The sequence below is a fragment of the Amia ocellicauda genome, chromosome 12, assembly GCF_036373705.1.
Source record: "Amia ocellicauda isolate fAmiCal2 chromosome 12, fAmiCal2.hap1, whole genome shotgun sequence".
NCBI lineage: Eukaryota > Metazoa > Chordata > Actinopteri > Amiiformes > Amiidae > Amia > Amia ocellicauda.
The window spans coordinates 20,096,700-20,122,318 of NC_089861.1; the positions used below are offsets into that span (position 1 = coordinate 20,096,700).

Consider the following 25,619-nt stretch of genomic DNA (forward strand, 5'->3'; position numbering starts at 1 on the left):
CCTGTACACATTTACTCCCCAATCCTGCCAGTCAGCTCCTTGTAACTGATGTAGCAATTTGGTAAATAGTAGGGGTGGGGGGAATTTATCAATAATCACAGTATTTGTTTCACAATATAATATTGATATTCTGTTGCTGAATATTGTTATTTTGTTTTTATTTGTAAAGTTTGAACCTATTTTTACAATAGTGTGTGTAATGAAATTAATTATGATTGACATTATGACATGTCTCACAATCCAACTATAACATTATCATACCTGTTCCCTGTACACACTTGTGATCTCGTAACTTTTACCATTATCTGCTCTGAGGCGTTCCAGTTTACACTGCTGTAAGTCCAGGTAATAATTTACAATTACATTATCTGTAAATCAGATATTACAATTATAAATCAAGTTTTTCCCAGTATTCTTTCTGTATTCGTGAGGTAAATTTTGATGATATTGGAATGGCTTTCTAAAAGTGAATACATTGGACAGATAAAATGGAATCTTTAGATCAGGTTTATTACACGGGTTTATTGTCAACCCAAATTGTCTGCATTCAGGGAAAAAGGTCTGAAGAAAAAGTCAAAGCTTTCTCGAATGATTGAATTCAACATTTCTCTTGTTGATATGTGCATGAGTGAGGGGTGTCTCAAGTCCCTACAACCCTAACAGATCTGTCTGTCCTAATAAGGCAATGCATTTATTGTAGAAACAACGATTGATGAATTTCAGCATTGTGGTTTCTTCTGGCAGTTTAATTTACATACTAGATCAGATTTTATATAAAAGTGTTGGTGTATCCTGTTTACCTTTTTGGCTTTAGTTAGAATTTTAGGCTCAGGGCAACTTCCTCTAATACCAACAGATATGCAGAACAAGCGTCATGACCTAGCTATTACAATTTGTCCTAAACCATTGAAGACCCCATAGTGATGTGTGTATATGAGCCAACAACTAGCTTGCAGACGCCTTATTAAAGGGCCTTGTTGCCTGTGTGTATGCGTTTGAGCCAATGACCCGGCCCCCTTAGTGATAGGCCTTATGTCTGTGTGTTTGAGCCAACGACTATTGTAACGACAACCAACGACTGTCAGTTTTTGCTAAATTTGAAAACCTTGTAACCTAGCTACGGAGAGGCACATTTAGTTGATTATATTTTTAAAGCATGTTTTAAATTTGGTATACACACATTTTAAAGATTGAAGAATGTAATAAGTTTAAAACAATGATAACAAAAATGTGAATATTGGTTGACCACAGCCTTAAATGGACCACAACGAGTTTTTTATCTTGGCTAAAAGTGTTCCATTTGGAGAAGAAATTAGTGTCATACATGGCTGCAATCCATGTGATGTGGTGATTAGAATGAGATGGGGCAATCTAGTAAGTAACTCTCCCAGCCAGACTCTCACTCGGGAAAGTTAAGTACACACTTTGAACAAAATTAATGGTGAGGCTATGGTGGTCTAAATTATGAAATTGTAGCTATTTATTGTTTTCCTGGTTTTGTTTGTCACTGTTCCATGGAACCTATTGTATGTTAGCTCATAATTGATGAATACAGACAACACAGGGAAGGGCCTTGTCATGCCTGTGTGTGTGATCCTACAACCAAGCTAAACCATTGCAGTCCCCATAGTGAAGGGCCTTGTCATCTGGTATTAGACTTTTTTTTTTAACTTTGACAACTCTTTTGGATTCTGATTTGGACTTGAAGAGGGAAAACTGAACTTTTCTAGAGACAGACTGGACTGAATTAACAACTGCAGAAGGGTTGGGGTACCAGGTTTGCATAAAGACAATAGCTGGGTATAGCTCTCATTGTGGAACAGATTTCGCCAGTCAAACTTGCAGACACTCAGGAGTCAGGTATTGGAATAACTGATGTTTGCTTGCTTGCATATAAAAGATAGAAACCCTGAAACAAAAGGTAAGCAACCTTTATTAGTGTGCAGTGCATTTGTGATCCGGCAAATTTTCCAATCTTCAATCATCCAGTTTTGGTGATCATGTGCCCACTGTAGTCTCATCTTCCTGTTCTTAGCTGACAGGATGGAAACCCTGCCTGGTGTTCTGCTGCTGTAGCCCATCTGCTTCAGGTTGTGCGGTCAGAGAATGCCCTTATGCACACCATTGTTATAAATAGTGGTTATCGGAGTATTGGTGGCCTTTCCGTCAGCGTGAATGAATCTGTCCATTGTGGGGGATAAATATATAGTCTAGTCTTTCTTTGTATTTTGTGTGCCATGACTCTGGAGTTTGGCCTCCATTCTTGTCTTAACTTTTCCATCACTCCTTTCTTCTGTTATCAGCAACTCACATTCCTTTCTTGCAACGTATTATCTGCAAATTACCTTCTCATGCAATTCGGTAATGTAGAAGTCTTTTGAAGTCAAGAAATCTTTTGAGTTGTGTGTCTGCTGTTCTTCCCGTGCATGTAATAAATTCTGATTAGAACTCTGGGGCCGGTTGCACTAAAAAGGTCTTACTTTAAGTCTTGGCTTTAGTCTAAGTCCTGTTAAATTGGACTTGCGTAAGACCTCGCGATAAGATAAGATAATAACACAAACCCTGCTGGTCCTGCATCAGCCCTGGCTCACCTGATGTTTCTAAGCAGCAAAGTCTAGTATTATTATTTTTGTTAAGAATGGAAAAAAAAATGGCTGCATGTAAAGTAAAAAGATACATTTCACTGAAGATGAAAAACTTGCAATAAAAATATATAAATGCATCACATAATATTCGTATTGTTTTGGAGTGGTGTTTAATTCAAATACCCATTTTAACGTATGCCTATTTGTATAGTTACAATTATTAATATATATTGCTTATTTTACATCTGTTTTACCGACTACATAACAACAGGACATTTACATATTTAATAATACTAATAATAAGATTCTGAAGATGTCTGCCCCATTTAAACTAAATAAAGAAAAACTAGGTTCAAAGAGGACCTTTACGTTGAAGTGTTGGAACTACAGAAGGGAAATATTTTGTTGTAAAGGGAAAAATGTGATCTAGAATTCAAAATATTAAAGTTAAAAATGGCAAAGATTCGAGTTAAAAGGGGAAGGAGAAAAGTATTATTGTAATTTATTAAGAGTTGTTGGTTGTTAATACAGCTGTCATTCTTTATAATAGATACTAGATAATAGATTTGAATTTATATTGTAATAGTTCACCTAAAGTATTAATAGTTTTTATTAATTAAATTAAACATTTCAGTGTCAAATGATGTCAAGGTCATGCTGGCTGGGCCACAATAACCTCCCAGTCTTGTTCCTGCTCACTCGCCTCACGGTTGATTGATAGGGGGTCTTTGGCAGAGGATCCTCGAGGGACAGTGCTGTCTTCAACCTCAACAATCAGCTGAACCAACTGAGAGTGGTCCTCCGCAGCCTCCTGCGCTCCAGGGTCAATCTCTGTCCAGAGGCCCTCTGCAGCAGGCACTGACTCCAGCTCCATACCTGAGCACCACAATACAACACTATCGAAAATATGCATCATATTGCAGTACAAACACAATATTGTGGTCGTAGTAACAATACATAGTACCCAATACCCATAATTGTCTGTATGTATGCAGGCCGTCTTAGTTTCCCTACCTCAGCAGTCATTGTAACGTTAGGAACAAGCAGTGTCATGTTTTCCCAACACGCAAACCATGTAATTGCATGGGGCCCCGAGCTGGAAGGGGCCCCCCCCGGCTCTCACCGGATAAAGCTCAGTCAGCACCCCCCCGGAGGCCCCGATCAATGGCTGTGCCTCTAGCACGCCTCTGGGAATAAGTGGATCAGTATGCAGTAGTACAGTAGATATTTTGGTGACATTTTGTATACAAGCGAGCGCTTTCCGTGTGTGTTAAGGGCGTGCACGGTGACAGGGCCGTGTGGACGCGTCCCCTGTGCGGCAGGCAGGCAGGCAGGCAGGCGCTGCGCGGGTTGTCTACAGTATACGGCAGCGCACAGAAGCCCCTCTGGCCCGGAACAGCTCGGCGGAGGCAGCAGCCGCACGGCGGTTTGCGTGGCGAGCAGCGCCGTGTCCGCCCGTGTGACGCAGCCAGCGCACAGGATGCGTCCGCAGGCCGAGGCTGCAGCCCGGGGCACGATGGCGCTGTCTGTGGCCGCGTTTCAGACGCAGCTCGTCTCGGTGCTGGAGACTCTGCTCGGGGCGGCTGAGTCTGAGGTCGCGCAGCTCGCCGGGGTCCGGACAACCCGAGTCGCCGCCGTCCTGCGGACTCTGCTCGGAGCGGCTGTGAGGGAAATTACACGGCTTTACGAGGGTGAGATGCCGTTTCGCAGTTTTAGAAAGATATCAATACATATTACCAATATACATAAACCCTACTAATGCACAAGTTATTATGTAATGCAAGTGTAATCTGGCATATTTATCTGTGTGGGAAAACATTGAGTATACAGACATACCTAGACAGAGCTGCCCAAGCAAGCACTACCACAGAAATGACATGTTTTTCACATTCACATAGTAATGTATTCACAGTGTGTAATCTAACAATACGTATAAACCTTTGTTTTTTTCCCCCCTTCTGTATAGTTAGGCAGGTTCTGAGTTTTAAATAATTAATCTGAATAATTGGTAATGATAAACTTTTATATAAAGTATGATTTAGTGATCTTTGATAATGATTATACTCTGCTTCTCACAGAAGTAGAGGTGCCAATATACGGAATTTGAAAATACAGCCGTACTTTCACAATACATTCAAACCAGTAGTTAAATACAAGAAAACTTGGTTATTAATGGACACCAAACGGGCACGATGGGTTGAATGGCCTCCTCTCGTTTTTAAACTTTCTTATGTTCTTATGCAGCCTAATCGTTTTACATGGGCTTGACTATGTTCAATGCATTTTTTGAGCACAATAGTTTTGATAAACACGAAGTAATTATGTATAATGTGTAACTCGCTCTATGCCAAAAATGTACACAGCTCAACCATCTCAAGTGGAGATATTGAACCTATAGGCCAAATTATAAAACAAACCTTTGGAGCAAACCTTGCCAGCTTGGTCATACCAGACCCATTAGGCAAGTTACAACAATTTACTGAAACTCGGCCAGCATCAAGCTAAGTCAAAGCAATTGGTCCATACGTACACTTAAACATTGTTCCCATAATGTAAATTGTTGCTGAAACTTTCTGCGGTCAATTTTGTATTGTATTGTACATCTTCTGTAATGAAATAGCCTCCATCATGAGGGATTAAAACATTGTATGTTCCTATCATTGTAAAATACATCTGGCTAAACGTTTAAGTTAAATTTCAGTAAGAGATCAACTCAAGCTCAGGCCTATATTTTTAACAGTGTATATAATTATTAAAATAAGTGGTGCAGTCATTAATCAAGCAAGCAAGTTGCTGGGGAGTTTAATGCTTAAAAGCCATTGGAGGAAACAGGGTTGTAATGCAAATGGCATTTGAGATGCATTTAATTTTAAATTATCACATAACTGCATTTTAAGCTCTTCCCTTTAACTGCCCTGTGTTGGGTTAGAATCTGTACTGACAAGTATTTAGAATGAATGAATGATTTTGAGATTATTAAAAAAAATCTTTCGACATGTTAGTGTAGTATGCGGTTTGCAATTTATTTATATCCGCTAGCACCTTCTGCCATCTGAAATGTTTTCATGCCGGAGTTTTTGAGGAACAGACTTTCAACAGTCTTATTTTGCTTCTACAAAGCATCAGATGGCAGTATTACTGATATATTGTAAGTGTAGGAATAATCACAGTTCCATTGAAGACATGGACTGTGTGACTGTGTTCATTCACCCTTTCCATTACCATGATCTAGTTCAGTATCTCTTCATAGGGACTGTGTGTTTCCCTCCCAGAGCTGCTGTTCAAGGTTTCTCTTCTTCTGTCTTGTGTTTCCCAGGAGCTGTGGGGGCCGGTGCTCTCCCTGGTGCTTTGGAAGGGACTCCAGTGGAGCAGCAGCCCTGTGGGGAGGAGTGGGGCGCCAGTCTGAGGCAGGAGATGGAGCCCACAGCGGCAGGAGACGGTGAGCAGCTCACCGGGCTGTGCTCTACACACACTGGAAATAAGGGACCTGAGTGTTGTCAGGCCCAGCAGGGGCCACACACAGAGGGCTGGGAGAGAGGAGAGCCACAGAGGTTTAACAAGACTTCTGGGGAGATTCTGAGACCCTGCTCCGTTCTATTGAAGAAGATCTCCTTACAGCAACCCGGGAACTCCAGAACCCCCCCTCCTGTTCATATTAAAGAGGAAGATTCAGGTGATGATGTAGCATCGTATCACCTAGACACAGAGGTCAGTGGCTTGGACTGTGTCAATATAGGTGACTGTGAGATGCAGTCTGTGCCCAGCGAAGAAGAGACTGCAGACAGCAGGTTACACATGGACATGGAGAAGGGGATTGAGAGACAGCAGGTAAGGCAGAACTTAAGGCTCTGCTCGGGTAGATTGAAAAATACCTCATTACAGCAACATGGGACCTCCAGCGCACTCACCCCTGTCCACATTAAGGAAGAAGAAGCAGGTGACATGTTAGGAGCCTATTGCATAAATCCAGAGGTATCTGGCTTGGATTTTGTAACTGTCAAAAAAGAAGAGGTTGAGCTGCAGTCTCCACCTGCACTGGGAATGGATAGCAGGGCTAAGGAAGAACTCGCACAGCAAGAGCTGCCCAGACAGGAACTGGAGAGCAGAGAACGACCACAAACACTGAGGATGGAAATGAACCCCCCAGAATCAGGGCAGATTCTGAGCTCCTGCCCTCCTTGCGTGGAGGGCCTGTCCTCACATCAGAGACCACAGCAGCAGCCTGCGACCTCCAGCCTCCTCCCCCCACTGCCCACAAGCGAGAACCCAGCACAGCCCAGCGGAAACGCTCAGGGCAGCTGTCGCTGTCCCCTGTGTGGGAAGTGTTTCACCTCTGTGTATTCGGTTAAAATCCACCAGAGAACTCACACTGGAGAGAGACCATACCACTGCACCCAGTGTGGGAAGAGCTTCAATCAAGCCCACATTCTTAAAAAGCATGAGCAGACGCACACAGGCGAGAGACGGTATTCCTGCACCCAGTGTGAGAAGACTTTCACCACGTCGTATTCCCTCAAAATCCACCAGAGAAATCACACGGGGGAGAGACCGTACTGCTGCAGCCAGTGTGGGAAGAGTTTCAGCCAGGCTTACGTTCTTAAAAAGCACGAACAGACTCACACGGGAGAGAAGCCGTACTGCTGCACCCAGTGTGGGAAGACTTTCGGTCATTTTAGTGGCCTTTACGTGCACCGGCACACGCACACAGGAGAGAGACTGTATTCCTGCACCCAGTGCGAGAAGACCTTCACTAGTTCAAGCAGCCTTAAAGACCACCAGAGGATTCACACGGGGGAGAGGCCGTACTGCTGCACCCAGTGTGGAAAGAGTTTTAGTCAGCCTGGTTGCTTTAGAAGGCACAAGAAAACCCATACCGGAGAGAGACCATACTGCTGCACTGTGTGTGGGAAGGGTTTCTTAAGTCCCTCGTATCTGAAGTCACACCAGCGCACCCACACAGGAGAGAGGCCATTCTGGTGCACCCAGTGCAGTATGCGTTTTGCTACCTCAGGCAACCTAAAACGACACCAGAGAGTCCACACGGGGGAGACGGGAGACGTCCAGCCAGCAGTAGTTGCGACTGATTTACAGATTCTAATCATTTAACTTACGAGTGGATTTGTCGTTTGTTCTGCGAATTAGTCCTTATGTTTGCTATGGGACGGAACAGTACAATATGTTACAATCTGGGTACCATTGAAGTTTTACTATTTTGACTATTGACATTATCTGACTCTGATATGGATTTTAAACCATCCATTTTACACTAGCACACCAGCCCAGCATGATTAATGACTTTCATTTGTGATAACACATACACAGGTCAAAGGTGGGTCAGCCTGAACTCTATCACCACTGATGATGGAGAGCAGGATATCTTCAGAGCTCCTCCTGTCTGCAGGTCGTGATTCTACAAGCCTTACAATGCTGATCTCCGTGCTTTTCAAGCCTGGTCCTGAGTTCCCACTGTCCTTAATTAAAACCTTAATTTTATCATTTGTGTAATCTCTATTTTTGAATTGTTTAGCTAATAACGACCCCCGCCCCACTGTTCGTGTGTGTGTTTATATGTGCATATACACCGATCAGCCATAACATTATGACCACCTGCCTAATATTGTGTAGGTCCCCCTTTTGCAGCCAAAACAGCCCTGACCTGTAGAGGCATAGACTCCACTAGACCTCTGAAGGTGTGCTGTGGTATCTGGCACCAAGACGTTAGCAGCAGATCCTTTAAGTCCTGTAAGTTGTGAGGTGGGGCCTCCATGGATCGGACTTGTTTGTCCAGCACATCCCACAGATGCTCGATTGGATTGAGATCTGGGGAATTTGGAGGCCAAGTCAATACCTTGAACTCGTTGTTGTGATCCTCAAACCATTCCTGAACCATTTTTGCCAGGGCGTATTATCCTGCTGAAAGAGGCCAATGCCATTGCGGAATACCGTGTCCATGAAAGGGTGTACATGGTCTGCAACAATGCTTAGGTAGGTGGTACGTGCCAAAGTAACATCCACATGAATGGCAGGACCCAAGGTTTCACAGCAGAACATTGCCCAAAGCATCACACTGCCTCCGCCAGCTTGCCTTCTTCCCATAGTGCATCCTGGTGCCATGTGTTCTCCAGGTAAGCGACACACACGCACCTGGACATCCACGTGATGTAAAAGAAAACATGATTTATCAGACCAGGCCACCTTCTTCCATTGCTCCGTGGTCCAGTTCTGATGCTCACGTGCCCATTGTAGGCGGTTTCAGCAGTGGACAGGGGTCAGCATGGGCACCCTGACTGGTCTGCGGCTATATTACATTATATTATTTGTCATTTAGCAGACGCTCTTATCCAGGGCGACTTAAATTTGTACCCATTTATACAGCTGGGCATTTTGCTGGAGCAGTCTAAGTGAAGTACCTTTCTAAGGGGTACAACAGCAACCTTCTGGTTATGAGTCTAGAGCCCTAACCACTACTCCACAGTGCTGCCTTGGCTACGCAGCCCCATACGCAACAAACTGCGATGCACTGTGTGTTCTGACACCTTTCTATGAGAACCAGCATTAAGGGTTTCAGCAATTTGAGCTACAGTAGCTCATCTGTTGGATCGGACCACACGGGCCAGCCTTCGCTCCCCACGTGCATCAATGAGCCTTGGCTGCCCATGACCCTGTTGCCGGTTCACCGCTTTCCTTGGACCACTTTTGTTAGGTACTGACCACTGCAGACCGGGAACACCCCACAAGAGCTGCAGTTTTGGAAATGCTCTGACCCAGTCATCTAGCCATCACAATTTGGCCCTTGTCAAAGTCGCTCAGATCCTTACGCTTGCCCATTTTTCCTGTTTCTAACCCATCAACTTTGAGGACAAAATGTTCACTTGCTGCCTAATATATCCCACCCACTGACAGGTGCCATGATAACGAGATTATCAGTGTTATTCACTTCACCTGTCAGTGGTCATAATGTTATGGCTTATTGGTGTATAATATATACATACACACACCTCTGCAGAAGTCTTATGGGAACTTTTCAATGCCAATACAACTTAGAGACAATTTTTACACCACTCTTCAAAAGTTTGTTGCTCATTGTATCAGATTCTGTCTTTGCTAAGATTAGTTTATTTATTACCAATAAATCATGTAATTGCCTACCCCTCACTGTGACCCTGTACTCAAAGTGCACAAGGCAGGTTATACCCTGGACAGGATGCCAGGACACAGGGTGATGAGATCCAAATAACTGAAATTGTACTTGCCTATCCATAGCATTGGCTTAACAATGTATATTCATGGCTGTGTAGAGTTTGCTGTTGTTCTCCCCGTGTCCGCGTAGGTTTTCTCCGGGCACTCCAGTTTCCTCCCACTGTCCAAAGACCTGCAGGTTAGGTTGATTAGTCAGTCTAAATTGCCCTGTGTTTGTTCCCCAGTGATGGCCTGGCGTCCCGTCCTGGGTGTATTCCTGCCTTGTGCCCTATGCCTGCTGGGATCGGCTCTGGCTTCCCCATGACCCTCAACAGGATAAGCGATTTTGAAAATGCATGGATGGATGGATGGATTCATGGACTTAATTTAATCAATATCAGTAATTTATTGTATTTTATTTGGTTTATTTTCAGATGGATGGCCCCTTATGTGACTGTGGCTATTCTGTGTATTCTTATATTACTTTTCTTACTGATTTGTGGACCTTGCATTGGTACCTGTTTACAGCACTGCATGCCATGGTTTGCGTTGTCCTCAATGGATGTCCTGAACCCCAAATGCCTTGGAGCACACAGGGCTCAACTCTTGAAACAAAGGGAATAGCAGCTTTTCTCAATAGGTTAATGTGACATGTTTCACGTCCCATTAAAGAGGGCAACTGTAAGAATTTTTATATAATCTATACTACTTATGCTTTGTTCTGATATTATGTAGGCATACTGATTACTTAACCTTCTGTAACCATGTAACGGCTTTCTTATTTTTGCATTAACCTTTACAAGTTGCAAACACAGAGATGATGTGTTGGAGCAGCAGCTACAGGGAAGTGAAAGTGTAGAGGTGGACTTTCACAGAGGAAAATAGACAGTTTTCAAGGGCTTTTGCCAAAACTATGTTTTGAGGAACAACTCAGAGCTGACTACATAAACAAGATACATGCTGCTCTTCAGACAAACTGGAAAAAAGATCAGGTCTCATGTCATCTACTGCTAGGCAAACCATGCAGATATGTCAACCGAAACTCCTGTGTTTCGTCTATGTTTTAGAAGTTGTGATAACGGACACATTCCATGTCTGCCTAGCAAGTAGATCTCTAATATGTCTTGCCCCAGAACTCTTGCCAAACAGACTTCTGACATAAAAGTGTGTGCTGTTGCAAAAATAAAGTGAAGAGAAACTAACTGGCTTTGTGTCTGACTTTCCTTCCCAAGCTCATCTCTGCTAAGAGTTTCCACTGTGTCTGAGAAGTGCTGACTGGGTGCCTGGTTCACTGGAATCTGAAGGGTTGCTTCAGCTGAAGTGTTGTACCTTAACAGGCTTGAAAAGGTACACTGAAGTAGAGCAAAGCTATTCTTATGACTAAACTCCAGCAGCTGTGAGAAAAGCAAAAAATAGCTCAGAACAAAGATCCTTGAAATTGTATGAATGTGATGGAGGTGCCTCAAATTTTGATTACATTTGAATGTACAGTGGGGGGAAAAAGTATTTGATCCCCTGCTGATTTTGTATGTTTGCCCACTGACAAAGAAATGATCAGTCTATAATTTTAATGGTAGGTGTATTTTAACAGTGAGAGACAGAAAAACAAAACAAAAAATCCAGAAAAATGCATTTCAAAAAAGTTATAAATTGATTTGCATGTTAATGAGGGAAATAAGTATTTGACCCCTTCGACTTAGTACTTGGAGACAAAACCCTTGTTGGCAATCACAGAGGTCAGACGTTTCTTGTAGTTGGCCACCAGGTTTGCACACATCTCAGGAGGGATTTTGTCCCACTAATCTTTGCAGATCCTCTCCAAGTCATTAAGGTTTCGAGGCTGACGTTTGGCAACTCGAACCTTCAGCTCCCTCCACAGATTTTCTATGGGATTAAGGTCTGGAGACTGGCTAGGCCACTCCAGGACCTTAATGTGCTTCTTCTTGAGCCACTCCTTTGTTGCCTTGGCTGTGTGTTTTGGGGCATTGTCATGCTGGAATACCCATCCACAACCCATTTTCAATGCCCTGGCTGAGGGAAGGAGGTTCTCACCCAAGATTTGACGGTACATGGCCCCGTCCATCGTCCCTTTGATGCAGTGCAGTTGTCCCGTCCCCTTAGCAGAAAAACACCCCCAAAGCATAATGTTTCCACCTCCATGTTTGACGATGGGGATGGTGTTCTTGGGGTCATTCCTCCTCCTCCATACACGGCGAGTTGAGTTGATGCCAAAGAGCTTGATTTTGGTCTCATCTGACCACAACACTTTCACCCAGTTCTCCTCTGAATCATTCAGATGTTCATTGGCAAACTTCAGACGGGCCTGTACATGTGCTTTCTTGAGCAGGGGGACCTTGCTGGCGCTGCAGGATTTCAGTCCTTCACGGCGTAGTGTTACCAGTTGTTTTCTTGGTGACTATGGTCCCAGCTGCCTTGAGATCATTAACAAGATCCTCCCGTGTAGTTCTGGGCTGATTCCTCACCGTTCTCATGATCATTGAAACTCCACGAGGTGAGATCTTGCATGGAGCCCCAGACCGAGGGAGACTGACAGTTATTTTGGGTTTCTTCCATTTGCGAATAATCGCACCAACTGTTGTCACCTTCTCACCAAGCTGCTTGGCGATGGTCTTGTAGCCCATTCCAGTCTTGTGTAGGTCTACAATCTTGTCCCTGACATCCTTGGACAGCTCTTTGGTCTTTTTTGCTGTTATTCTGTCTCTCACTGTTAAAATACACCTACCATTAAAATTATAGACTGATAATTTCTTTGTCAGTAGGCAAAGGTACAAAATCAGCAGGGGATCAAATACTTTTTTCCCTCACTGTAGGTGTATATGTATTTGCACAAAAATGTATAGAGACATACAAAAAAGTATTTTGCATCCGTTTTTCTTAACATATTTTCTCTTAGTTCATAACAAATATTTGTATTTTGCAACTCTGCACAACAAAGACACATGATGCAGTATGTTTGCACTGTGACTGGCCTTTCTTAGTACATAATCTAGGCCAGGGTTAGACAACACTAGGTCTGGATTGCCACAATCCAGCAGGTTTTGTAGGTTTCTCGGAGTTATCAATTACTCAATAACTGGAACAAATGGTAAGTGTGATCAAGCCAAATCAAATAAGGGTTGTGTGGGAATTAAAACCAGAAAAGTGTCTGACACTCCACGACCAGGATTGGCTATCCCTGATCTAGTCCATGGGTCGTGTTCTTGTAGCGCAGGTGTGGCTAACCCTGCGCTTTTGTTTTATCCAGATTGTTAACTGCTTAATTGAACCAATTGTAGGTCTTAATTAGGCAAAATGTTCAAGGTGTCCATTGACTGGCAATTTAGCGAGACCTGGAAAACCTGCAGGATTGCGGCTCTCCGGTAGCCAGCCCTCTTGTAGCGCATATTTCTGCAGTTATGCACAGATTTGCAGGATCCCACTGATTACATCTGAGTTCAGAAAAGTGGCTGCGCGGCTTCCGTGTGTTTACGGTAACAATACTGCCAAACCCCGCCCTCGGCGCCCGGAGGTGAAGCGCTGGCGAGCGGCCCGGACTCGGACTCGGACTCGGACTCGGACTCCATTGCTTTACTACAAGTACAATCCGCAGGCCGAGGCTGCAGCCCGGGGCACGATGGCGCTGTCTGTGGCCGCGTTTCAGACGCAGCTCGTCTCGGTGCTGGAGACTCTGCTCGGGGCGGCTGAGTCTGAGGTCGCGCAGCTCGCCGGGGTCCGGACAGCCCGAGTCGCCGCCGTCCTGCGGACTCTGCTCGGAGCGGCTGTGAGGGAAATTACACGGCTTTACGAGAGCAGCGTGGCCGGTTTCCACACAGAAACAGCCCCGGGAAATGAAGACACGCCGCCCCTGAAGAGGACGCTGCCTCGGCCGGAGAGCGAGTGCGGAGGGCAGGCGGAGGCTGCGGGGATCAGCCGCCCGGCGGGAGTGCGGGACTGCGAGGGCAGCTCGGCGGCGGGTGAGAGGGTTCACGGGTCTTCAGAGAGCATGCAACGAATAAATAAACCATCACACGAACACATACATGAAGCCTACAAAAGCGATCGTAATTATATTAAGCAGGGTAATCTGCCATTTGCACCCGGGTCAAATGAGTATGCTAAAAACAAAGCAAAAAAACAAGCTGCGCGAACAGGCATTACGGTACACTACCTCTAAAGATTTACAGTAGACAGTTGTGAACCTCGATTTCATATAAATACATTCATGTTTTACCTCCGTTATGCAATCTCTGTTTCACACGAATTTATGGAATAATTGCCATGCATGTAGTTTCATTATACATTATTTTGATAATAGCAGATGCATAGAATTTAAAAATATAGCAGCACTTTCTTTATAAATATAAGCAAACCCATTGTTTTTCATGGGCTTAACTATATTAAATGCTAAATGTGAACACGCTAGTATTGATAAGTAATTAAAGAGTAATCAGGACATTATATATAAACTCTGCCCATATGTATTAAAACCCTTGATAAACTGTTACAAAGAAGAAAGTTTGAATTCATGTTTTGCCTCAAATGTGCACACTGCACCTAGCAACTTTTACAAAACAAATGTCATGTTCAAAAAACACAAACATCACATGTATTCACACCTGTGAGTATTTCAAAATGAAGTCCTGCAAAAATAATCTGGGACGCTTCTGGAATACCATGGGGTGTAAAAATAAAGTACACAGACAAGCAAACTATTGGTTGCATTCATCATCATGGTCAAAGTCACAGAGCTGTGTGAAAATTGCAGGCAAAGGGTCAGTGACTTCCACAAGTTGGGTTAAAACTATTTAAAACTTTGCAAAAAATACAACAACCTGAAACTACCAGTTTCCACTATAGCATCCATCAAGACATTCAAGGCTACCAGGACAGTCGCTACCTTGCCAGGGAGAGGAAGCAGCACTCCTAAATACATTGCTTTGTGTTTTTACTTTACTTATAACAACGTAAACATTTACTTGCATATTACTATTATCTTACTTTGATGTACTTGTTCTATCATGATTGCTTAAATTAATTAACTGGATAACTAATTTCTTATCAGCAATTTTTTTTTTTGTAACTTCACTTATATGAAACAACAAGTGTATTTTTAATTTACTGAACATAAGTAGTAGTTTAAATTTTAAAAGATTTAAATTACTAGAAATTGCTAGCACATTTTGTACCTTACCAAGCATTATTTTGTAGAACGGTAATTTTTTTTAATTTTTTTTTCTACTGATTTTAGTTAATTGTGTTCATGCTACTTCAAGTAAAGCGGACATGTTTTTCTATTAAAATTAAGTTCTGTCGTATCGCCAGACTACCCATAAAAACTACAAATGGTCTTGGACTTGGTCTTGTCCATGTTCGACCAAGTCTACAAAGCAAGGGAACATGGATTCAGCGTCCTTGAAGGACTATTGCAATCTCCAGACCAAACACCCAATTAAACATGTCTTGAAATAAAAAAGCAGTGAAAACCAATCAATATGAGGAACAAATTCTGCCAGTAGGAGTGGCTACATATCCCTCCCAGAGAAGTGCTAGAACCGTATAAATAGGGCCCTGTATTTTTGGCGACCTTGGGTTTTGACATTTGTTATTTAACTGCTTGCCATAGGTGTCCCTGCAGCCTTCTCAGTTACAGTAATTGAATTAAGAAATAATGATCAAATTGCACTTTAGATGCATTATGATTAGTATAAATGTTATTTTAATTATTTGATGTTAAATGAGATGTTAAGACTCAAAATCAAATCGTATTTCATTGAGTTAATGCACGCAATAATATACCCTTTGTATTCTGTACAACGATGGGTATACATTCTTTCTCAACTTGTAATTTATCTTTAGACCACACTTGAAAGTCAACAGAATTTATCACCAGAACAAAAAGTATGAGGTTAACAGCTATTAAATGACCTCCTGCAGGAAAAACATAAGGGAAAGTAAGTTATGAACGTTGACGAGGTGTTGTTTTCATTTAGACGGAGGCATCGGTTTGTGTTAATGTGCCCCAAGAAAAATTATAATCTCAGACTACCTACATTTCTGAACAAGTGTAATAAAGAGCGATATCTACAGCAGGTCAACTGAAAATGGAATAGTTTACCTAAATTGTTGGAGATGAAAATTGTACAGCTGGTAAAGATGTCTGACAGTGTATCTGTAAGTCCTGATCATTCTACAGATGTAAAGATCAACGTGTTTTGCATTAGCGCATTTTATTAGTGTACAAGATATTCTAGGAGGATTTTCTGTTCTGGTAGAATAATTATGATATAACAAAATATATGCTTAGAGTGATTACAGATAACTATGCATTTTAATTCTTAAGTTAAAGGTCATATTTATTTGATAATGTTATGGTGTTCTCTTTAGAGGTTTATTCATGACTACATTTTAATTGCGCTTGGAAAAAACTTTTTATCTTTAGTAGTTCTTTCTATGAGTTGGACTTATGAATAAGATGCTATTGTTGTACTGTAAGGTTGCATGTAGGAATCTGTGTGTATCACAAATTCCTCAGATATGTGTACATTAACTGTGCTTTTTTCATCATGTCAAAGAACCACCTTTATTACTATTCAATGTCTTGCTCTCTGTGTCTTCTGTTTCCCAGCTGTAGAGGCCACTGCTGTTCCTGGTGCTTTGGAAATTATTCCTGTTGAGCAGCAGCCCTGTGAGGCACAGTGGGGCTCCAGTGGTCACTCCCAGCAGGAGCCATACAGAGGGGACTGGGAGAGCGGAGAGCCGAAGAGGAGCAACAATACTGAGCATATTCTGAGGCCCTGCTCCGTTAGATTGAAGAAAATCTCTGTACACCAACTTGGGACTTATAGTTCACTGCTCCCTTTTCACATTAAAGAGGAGGATGCTATTCATAATATAGGATCCCATTGCATAAACCCTGAGGTAACTGACTATGGCAAGGTCAAAGAGGAGGCCAAGCTGCAGTGTGCACCCAATGCAGAGTGCAGAGCTGAGGCAAGTCATGCCCAGCAGGATCAGCACCAAGATGAATCGGAAACAACCGAAGGACAGCAAGGATTGAAGATCGAGAAGAAACCCCCAAAGGAGCCAGTGGAGATTCTGAGCTCCTGTTCTACTGTAGAGGATATACAGCAACAGCAGCCTGGGACCTCCAGCCCCCTCCCTCTACCACCCGCAAGTACGAACACGGCAAAGTCTAGTGGAAATTCTCAGGACAACAATCACTGCTTGCAGTGCAGGAAGACTTTCACCACGGCATATGGTGCTAGAATCCACCAGAGCATTCACACGGGAGAGAGACCTTACCAATGTGTCCAGTGTGGGAAGAGTTTCAGGCAGGCCCACATTCTGAAAAAGCACATGCAGAGTCATACAGGCGAAAGACCAGTGTCCTGCGACCAGTGTGGGAAGAGTTTCACCTCGAAATATACCCTTAAAATACACCAGAGACGTCACACAGGAGAGAGACCGTACTTATGCACCCAGTGCGGGAAGAGCTTCTGTCAAGCCTACGCTCTTAAAAGGCACGAGCAGAGTCACACACAAGAAAAAATGCACCGTGTCAAGAGATTACATTCCTGTGCCCAGTGTGAGAAGAATTTTACAACTTCAGGCAAACTTAAAATACACCAGGTGATTCACACAGGGGAGAGGCCATACTGCTGCACGCTGTGTGGGAAGGGTTTCCTAAGACCGTCGGGCCTTAAATTACACCACCGCATTCATACTGGTGAGAGACCGTTCTGGTGCACCCTGTGTGGTATGCGTTTCACTACCTCTGCCTATCTAAAAAGACACCATAGAACCCACAGAGGGGAGAATGGAGAGGTCCTGCAACCACTAGATGCGTCCGAAGTAAAGATTCTGTTTATATAACTTGCTATTGGATTTGTTAGTTATACTTTGAGTGATAGTCCTTTTTTATGTTTGCCATTTCTGACCATATGTAATTGTGTTGGAATGCTCACGGTTGATTGCTCACACTGATAATCCCCCCCCCCCACATTTTCTTCCAGGTAGTGCAATTGTTCAGCTTTTACAAAACAATACTTGACTTGTGTTCGGCAATCCTACTCTTTAACCATTTCAGACTGAATCACTGCAATATTGTGGCTATATAAAAACATTCAACACACACTAGAACAGACCTTTTACTACATCCCCCAACTAGAACAGTACAACTTAATACTCCTGTGACAATTGGGATCTGCAGTTAAAGTGCAGTGCATTACTTGTTACTGTAGGGGGCTGTAGTACAAGTACTACAGTAAAATGCTCATCTATAGATGATAGTACATGCAAATAGTTGTTATAATCAAATTATACCACAATTGAGTTGACCTGTTACAGTACACCGTAGGGATTGTTCCAATAGAGATGTAAAGATTGGTGCCATAGTTGTTTGTATTTTGACTTTATCATAAAAGAGAGCTGTGAGCTGGCTTTGTCTCTAGCCCCTTTTACACTAGAACACCAGGTTGGATTCCGAGTCGGAGGATGTACCTCAGTGTTTCCATCAGCCAAATTAGGTGTAAGGTGAATGGGTGTGGGTTTGCAAAAGGACTAACTAAGGAGTGATGTGACAAACTGATATTGAGAAAAGTTGCTGTTGGCTCACACTGCTCTGACAAAGAACTGCTGTTAAAGTTTTTGTTGTTAATAGGAAAAAGTAAAACAAAAATTGAGAAAAAAGGGTTTTGGATTTTGTTAAAAGTAAAATATAAGACACACCTTTTGCTTCTAATCTGGAAAAATACATTCAAATATTTGTGTATTTACAATTTCTCAGTGATATTAGAATTGGTGTGTAGCTGATCAGTGTGTTGGGACAGAATTCCAAGATGGAAAAAAAACACGTATTTCAGTAACATTATAACCAAAGAGTGCTATTGGACAAATGCCATACTGATGTATTTTACTATACTGCTATTGAATTCCTGCTGATGGTAACCGATCATACAAATACGTTTATCTACCTGCTTTAAAATTAAAGGAAATGCTGTTGTATATCCATCCATCCATTTTCCATAACTGTTTCTTCCAGTACAGGGCTATGGGGAGCTGGAGCCAGCAGACAGGGTGCAAGGCAGGATACACTCTGGATGGGGCAGCAGTCCATTGTAGGGCAATACAGACACACAGACACACACACACACAACAATTTAGAGAATCCAGTCTGCCTAAAAGGCATGCGTTTGAGATGTGTAAGGAAAGCAGAGCACCCAGTGAAAACCCACAGGGAGAATGTGCGAGCTGGTATAAGGAAATAAAACTGTGTGGAAGCAGGAGTGAAATACCATTACATTAAGAGTGCAGTTTTAAAGATTTAAAACATAGGGGTGAGCAAAGCAATTCCATACAAAGACTCTGGTACCGGGAGATGCATCTAAAGAGATTCTCAAAGATGCATCTTGTCAGTAGGCCTCCACCATCTATCCAATTCTGATCCAGGGCTCCGTGAATTAAACATTACATATGCCTTACATTTTCCCCAGTTTAACCATATGTGGGTTTTCCTAATGAGTTGAGTGCAAGTTAGGTTTGTGCCTGCCACCACGGGACAGACGTGGGGCTGTTATCTTTCTCTCCTGTCTGGTCTGCATAAAAGTGCCTGTAGTTTGTAACTTCTCTAAGACTGTTCTCGAGATTGCCTCTTGAACCTCTTCCTTGCAGCTGCTTGTAATAAAAACCTTTTGATTGGAAATATATATCTCTCTCTGGATTTGTACGACTCTTCAGTTGGTGTAGTCGGCAGGATGGTGGCTTCAGTGTCCTGGGCTTTGGTGCCAGTGCAGTGCAGGATAAGAGTGAGTTTAGGATTTTCAATACGACCCTGTAAATTAGTGTTCTGTATGGGTATCGATAGTCACAAGGGGCACCGTCCCAATATCAAGAATAAAAGAGTGCAATAAGTCTAGAGAGATTTTCTGTGTTTCCAATTCAGAAGCTCCTGGGTTTCTAGGGCTTTATAAATGGGCTCAAATTAGCGCCATAAGTAACTAATTAAAAAAATGATAATATTGTAAACTGTGATGATGTGTTTGTCCAGATCTCATCACAAACATTAGTGTTTTGCATGACAACAACCGCACACTGATGGCGATGCATTAAACTCACACTGTCATTTGATGCTAGACATTGCCGCAGAATTGAGATTTCACTTTAACATAAACCACTCAAGATCCTTACCTTGCGCAAATAGCACCCGTGGAGCTTCCATGTAAAGTCATGTGGGTAAACACACCAGACATTCAATCTTGGTGAAAGACTGGAAAAGACACTTTCTATGTGCTTATACGTGCGCTTTGTGAATCTTTTAAGCTCTCTGTTTTTTTTGTAATGCCTTTTTGTTTTCTTATCTGTTTAGGAAAGGTAAACACTTAGGGTTGCAGCAGAGCTCATTACTTCAGGGTTTGAGTTTCGCTGTGTTCGCTCCTAGGGCCCGGGAGCGACACTGGTTGCTTTCAGACAGTGTTCAGGACCATACATGCAGGAGCAGGGGATACCGAGTGCAATGGCAATTTCTCCTTAATGCAACCATTCATATATAGATGTATGACAATAGTTTGTTTCTTTTTCTTGTCATGTCATACAGAAATGTTTTTTTTTTTTGTAATTTACTAATCTGGAACTAAAAGTTTATGCATAAGAATTAAGGTTATAGAACATTTAGCCTCACCTGTATTTTTATGAAAGTGGACCGGTCCTATCGGGAGGGGCTACAGGAAGGGGATAAAATAGGCCTTATCTCAACCTGTAGTCAGTTCTGTTTTGTTGAAGCCTGTGTTAGGTAATGGCTGCTCTCAGCCACTGTATTAAATAAGCAAAGCAAGCTTATGGTAGCTGTTCAACTGTCTTAATGGCATAAGCCTGGAGTTAGCTGTATTATTTTTGTGTTTTGTTTTTTTGGTTTACTTAAAGCCTAGTTTTACTGGCAAGTTTTTTGTTTTGTTTTTGTTTTATGTGCAAAGTTCCTGTTCTTGTGCTTCGCATCCTGAAGTTATTGCACAGACCTGTTTTAACAGGTGGACTCTTTGAATTAATAAATGTGACAACTTTATTGGTGACAAACTCTGCCCTCCTTGCCACTTATTCCACCATCCTTGGTCGCCGGGTCCGTCTACTTTTTCACATAAACAAAAAAAAAGTTGAGAAAAAAATAAAAAATAAAACAATGGAAAGCAAAATGTGTAGAATTGTAAACAAAAAAATATATATCGAAAGCAAAAAAAACAAACTTGAAAGCAAATAATGTTCAATTGAGAACAAAACTTGCCTGCAGCCCCTGCCTTTGCTTGCGATGGTGCAATCTTTGCTTTCGCCACCAGTTTCTTTGCTTTCTTTGATGGTTCTTCCTAACCCAATCAGTGATCAGGGTGGGCTGGTCTAGTGATCTCTGTGTGGGATGGGAATCGATTGTCTTGGTTTCAACAGCAGAGCCGATTCAGCGACTCATTAAACACCTGCAGAGACCTGCAGTTAAGAGCTGCACAATCACTGGATCCCACCGCCATTTGAGCCCAAACATACAGCACTGATACAAAACACAGGATTCATCTGCTACGTGCACAGTAACATGTTTAATATCATGTTCATATTAATGTAACCTGCAGAGCACTTTAATTCAGCTGCTCAGATAACACAGCGCCAGACTGATGGAGATCACATCATTTTGCAAAAGGCAAATGGAGGGGCATTGTATTCATTAAGAGCATGTGATGTCCCAGTCTATGTTTAGGTAAGAAACACATACACACAGTCACCTACAAAATTACTGGCATCATTGATAAAAGATGAGAATTAAAGGCTGTATAAAATAAACATGTGATATGTAGAAAGTGATTGTCTACATCTTTTATTAAAAGCATGCATTGTTTATAATTAAATTCCGAAGCCAAGTTGCAACACTCAGTCTATGGGTCAGTCAGTGCTGAAGTCAAAAGAAAGTGTTGCCAGGTCCTCTCCTTGATTTCCCTCCAAACTGGTTTTAAAAAAACCCTGAAACTGAAAAATCCCCCACCTTTCGGAGAAGGTGAAGTGTGGACCGGGGGGATGGGTTCCTGATAAAGTGAGGTCCAGGGGGGGGGGGGGGTAGGGTGCTGATGAACTACTGTGTTTCATATAATTTCCCCCCATGTTTCCTCCCCATGCAAGATTTCCCCCCATTTTCCCCCCATGCAAGATTTCCCCCCAATCTGGCAACCCTGCTCAAAGAAGTGTTGCAGAGTGGTGACTGTCAGACCAGCCCAACCTACTCACTGACTGGGTTAGGAAGAACCGTCACTCAAACCTACTGGACCAATGGAGACCCAGGATCCACGCCTCCCTGTAAATCCCACCCTCGCAACAAAACCGCGCCAAAACTCGTAAACGAAAAAAAATAAATCGAAAGCAAAGAAACTGGAGGTGAAAGTAAAGATCACAGCATCGCAAGAAAAGACTGGCACTGCAGGCGAGTTTTGCTCTCAATTTAACATTTTTTGCTTTCAAGTTTTTATGCATTTTGCTTTCGATTGTTTTATTTTTGATCTGAATATACATTTTTTCACAACTTTTTTGTTTTTGTTTACAAATGATGTATATTTTGAATTCGTTACTTATTGCGCAAATTTGAGCCCATATTTATGCCCTCGGTCACCAAAATCCTGTGGGGATTGGTGAGGTCGTGTCGCGGTCATTGTTCCGCTGCGGTTCGGTCACTGCAGTTGGGATACAGAGACGGCAGTGTGGTTGCAGGTGCCCAAGTCTGCAATCCGGAGGTATAATAATTGCGTGTTATACTGACCCGGTATTATATCAACAAAGTGTTACTTGGGTAATACTGGTCTGTGAGTTGGGTGTTAGGGTAATTGCAGCTGTCATTATTGTGTCTTCAAGGTGTTACTCGTGTAGCATGGGTCTGAGGTGGATTGCATATTTTGCAGTTGGGTGATAGGATAGTAGCAGCTGTCATTGTACTTTCGACCAGAGTATTGCTTGGGACGAAAAAACGGGAAAGACTGGGACACGAGGTCAAAACTGAAGGACGTATCGCTGGTGGATTATCTGTTAAGGAAGCATGAGTGGGATCGGAGTGCCACATCCGATCAGAGGAGTTGATTGAAAAGAAAAGAAGAAAGGGTTGTAACTAGGTGTTACACATAAATAGGTAGATTAATATGGAAAATGTATTAGAGTGGGAAAAATAAATCAATTAATACATTTTGATATACACTCACCTAAAGGATTATTAGGAACACCATACTAATACTGTGTTTGACCCCCTTTCGCCTTAATTCTACGTGGCATTGATTCAACAAGGTGCTGAAAGCATTCTTTAGAAATGTTGGCCCATATTGATAGGATAGCATCTTGCAGTTGATGGAGATTTGTGGGATGCACATCCAGGGCACGAAGCTCTCGTTCCACCACATCCCAAAGATGCTCTATTGGGTTGAGATCTGGTGACTGTGGGGGCCAGTTTAGTACAGTGAACTCATTGTCATGTTCAAGAAACCAATTTGAAATGATTCCACCTTTGTGACATGGTGCATTATCCTGCTGGAAGTAGCCATCAGAGGATGGGTACATGGTGGTCATAAAGAGATGGACATGGTCAGAAACAATGCTCAGGTAGGCCGTGGCATTTAAACGATGCCCAATTGGCACTAAGGGGCCTAAAGTGTGCCAAGAAAACATCCCCCACACCATTACACCACCACCACCAGCCTGCACAGTGGTAACAAGGCATGATGGATCCATGTTCTCATTCTGTTTACGCCAAATTCTGACTCTACCATCTGAATGTCTCAACAGAAATCGAGACTCATCAGACCAGGCAACATTTTTCCAGTCTTCAACTGTCCAATTTTGGTGAGATGGTGCAAATTGTAGCCTCTTTTTCCTATTTGTAGTGGAGATGAGTGGTACCCGGTGGGGTCTTCTGCTGTTGTAGCCCATCTGCCTCAAGGTTGTATGTGTTGTGGCTTCACAAATGCTTTGCTGCATACCTCGGTTGTAACGAGTGGTTATTTCAGTCAAAGTTGCTCTTCTATCAGCTTGAATCAGTCGGCCCATTCTCCTCTGACCTCTAGCATCAACAAGGCATTTTCGCCCACAGGACTGCCGCATATTGGATGTTTTTCCCTTTTCACACCATTCTTTGTAAACCCTAGAAATGGTTGTGCGTGAAAATCCCAGTAACTGAGCAGATTGTGAAATACTCAGACCGGCCCGTCCGGCACCAACAACCATGCCACGCTCAAAATTGCTTAAATCACCTTTCTTTCCCATTCAGACATTCAGTTTGGAGTTCAGGAGATTGTCTTGACCAGGACCACACCCCTAAATGCATTGAAGCAACTGCCATGTGATTGGTTGGTTAGATAATTGCATTAATGAGAAATTGAACAGGTGTTCCTAATAATCCTTTAGGTGAGTGTATATATATATAGAGAGAGGTAGACCGAGAGACAGAGTGACAGAGAGAGGGAGAAAAAGGAATCTGAGGAAACAGCAATTACTCAGTGAAGGCTGATGGCAGCACAAACAGGAATATTGCTCCCATGCTGACCAGGGACATCCACAAGATGTCTTCACTTTGTGAGGTTAAACCCTGCCTCATCCACAAAGATGAACTCCTGTAAGGTCTCACTGGCATCAAGCTGGAGTACTTTCTAAATACAGTTTTTCTCGATTGCTTGAATACATTTGTCCAACAGAATTCACTTTTTCACAACAATTAACACATAGCCCCAAACTGAAACACGCTGGCCAAAATGACACATTTCATTTGCAAAATGCACTTTGACTCTCAAAACATGAAATACTTGACACAAAATCAACTACCTCCATCAAAACACACAACTTCTGATCAAATGGAAAGATATTTCAATCAATTGTTATGCAATGGCCCAATAAATACTAAATACAACTATCAATATACCCCAACATGGTTAACCCTCTTTTATATGTCTATGCCATTTGTTGATTCTATAGTTATATTATGTACCATAAAAGGAAAGTAAACATTATTACAGCATGGGCTGTATTCTTTTTTTCCTAAAATGATTTTATCAGAGATGACCAATGCAGAAAGAATGTCACTCAAGAGCATGAATATCCAGAAACAAAATAATTCATTAATTTTGTCCTTTACAACTTCAGTGCTGCTGTATATGCAGATAATAAAAATAATACACCAAGCTAAGAAAAATAAAGCAATGTCAAAAAAGGCAACACAAATACAGTATACAACATATTCAGTACATTCGTTCTTGTCGCTCAGGCCACATGTTTTCATCAACATCGCACTGGATGTTTTCCCTCGCAATGCAGCGATGAAATAATCTCCTTGCATGGCGCATCCACACATGGCAGTCCTCTGCAGTGATTGCTAGACAACCGGCATTCATTGTGTCTAGGAGAGACATTGGTCATGTGGATGATGATCATACACTTTCCACCTCCATGCAGAGAAGAATTCCTTGATTGGATTGAGAAAAGGAGAGTACGGAGGGAGAAACTGCATCATCATTTTTGGGTGGGCTTCAAACCATTCAGTAACCAGCCGAGAGTGATGGAATACAACGTTTTCCCATATGATGGCGAAGCGGGACATGTCAGGCCTCACCAGCCCCCTCTCTTCTGGTGGTACCACTCTGTGGTGCAATGCATCAAGAAATGTGAGGAGATGTTCTGTATTGTATGGGCCAGTTTTAGGGATGTGGCAAAGAACCCCATCGCTGGAGTCAGTAGCACACATGGTGATGTTTGCACCCCTTTGCCCTGGCACATTAACAGTGGCCCTCTTACCAATGAGGTTCCTCCCTCGTCTCCTTTCTTGGGAAAGGTTGAAGCCGGCTCTATCCACATAAATCA

General features: G+C 42.6%; 1 protein-coding gene across 1 annotated transcript; it reads left to right on the forward strand.

Moving 5' to 3' along the window:
* Positions 1-3,746: 3,746 nt before the first annotated feature.
* LOC136764013 (zinc finger protein 658B) lies at positions 3,747-18,775 on the forward strand. Its single transcript, XM_066717843.1, has 5 exons — positions 3,747-4,276; positions 5,902-7,679; positions 9,916-9,963; positions 13,294-13,738; positions 16,390-18,775. Exons 1-5 carry the CDS (start codon positions 4,066-4,068, stop codon positions 17,634-17,636), a joined length of 3,729 nt encoding a protein of 1,242 aa, XP_066573940.1. The 5' UTR covers positions 3,747-4,065; the 3' UTR covers positions 17,637-18,775.
* Positions 18,776-25,619: the final 6,844 nt, after the last annotated feature.

Bases quoted from the DNA above. Each gene is read 5' to 3' on its own strand.
- LOC136764013 (XM_066717843.1), top strand. From the start codon at position 4,066: ATGCGTCCGCAGGCCGAGGCTGCAGCCCGGGGCACGATGGCGCTGTCT. The intron at 7,680-9,915 runs CTAATCATTTAA...GTGTCCGCGTAG, and splicing joins TTGCGACTGATTTACAGATT to GTTTTCTCCGGGCACTCCAG. The intron at 13,739-16,389 runs GTGAGAGGGTTC...TCTGTTTCCCAG, and splicing joins CGAGGGCAGCTCGGCGGCGG to CTGTAGAGGCCACTGCTGTT.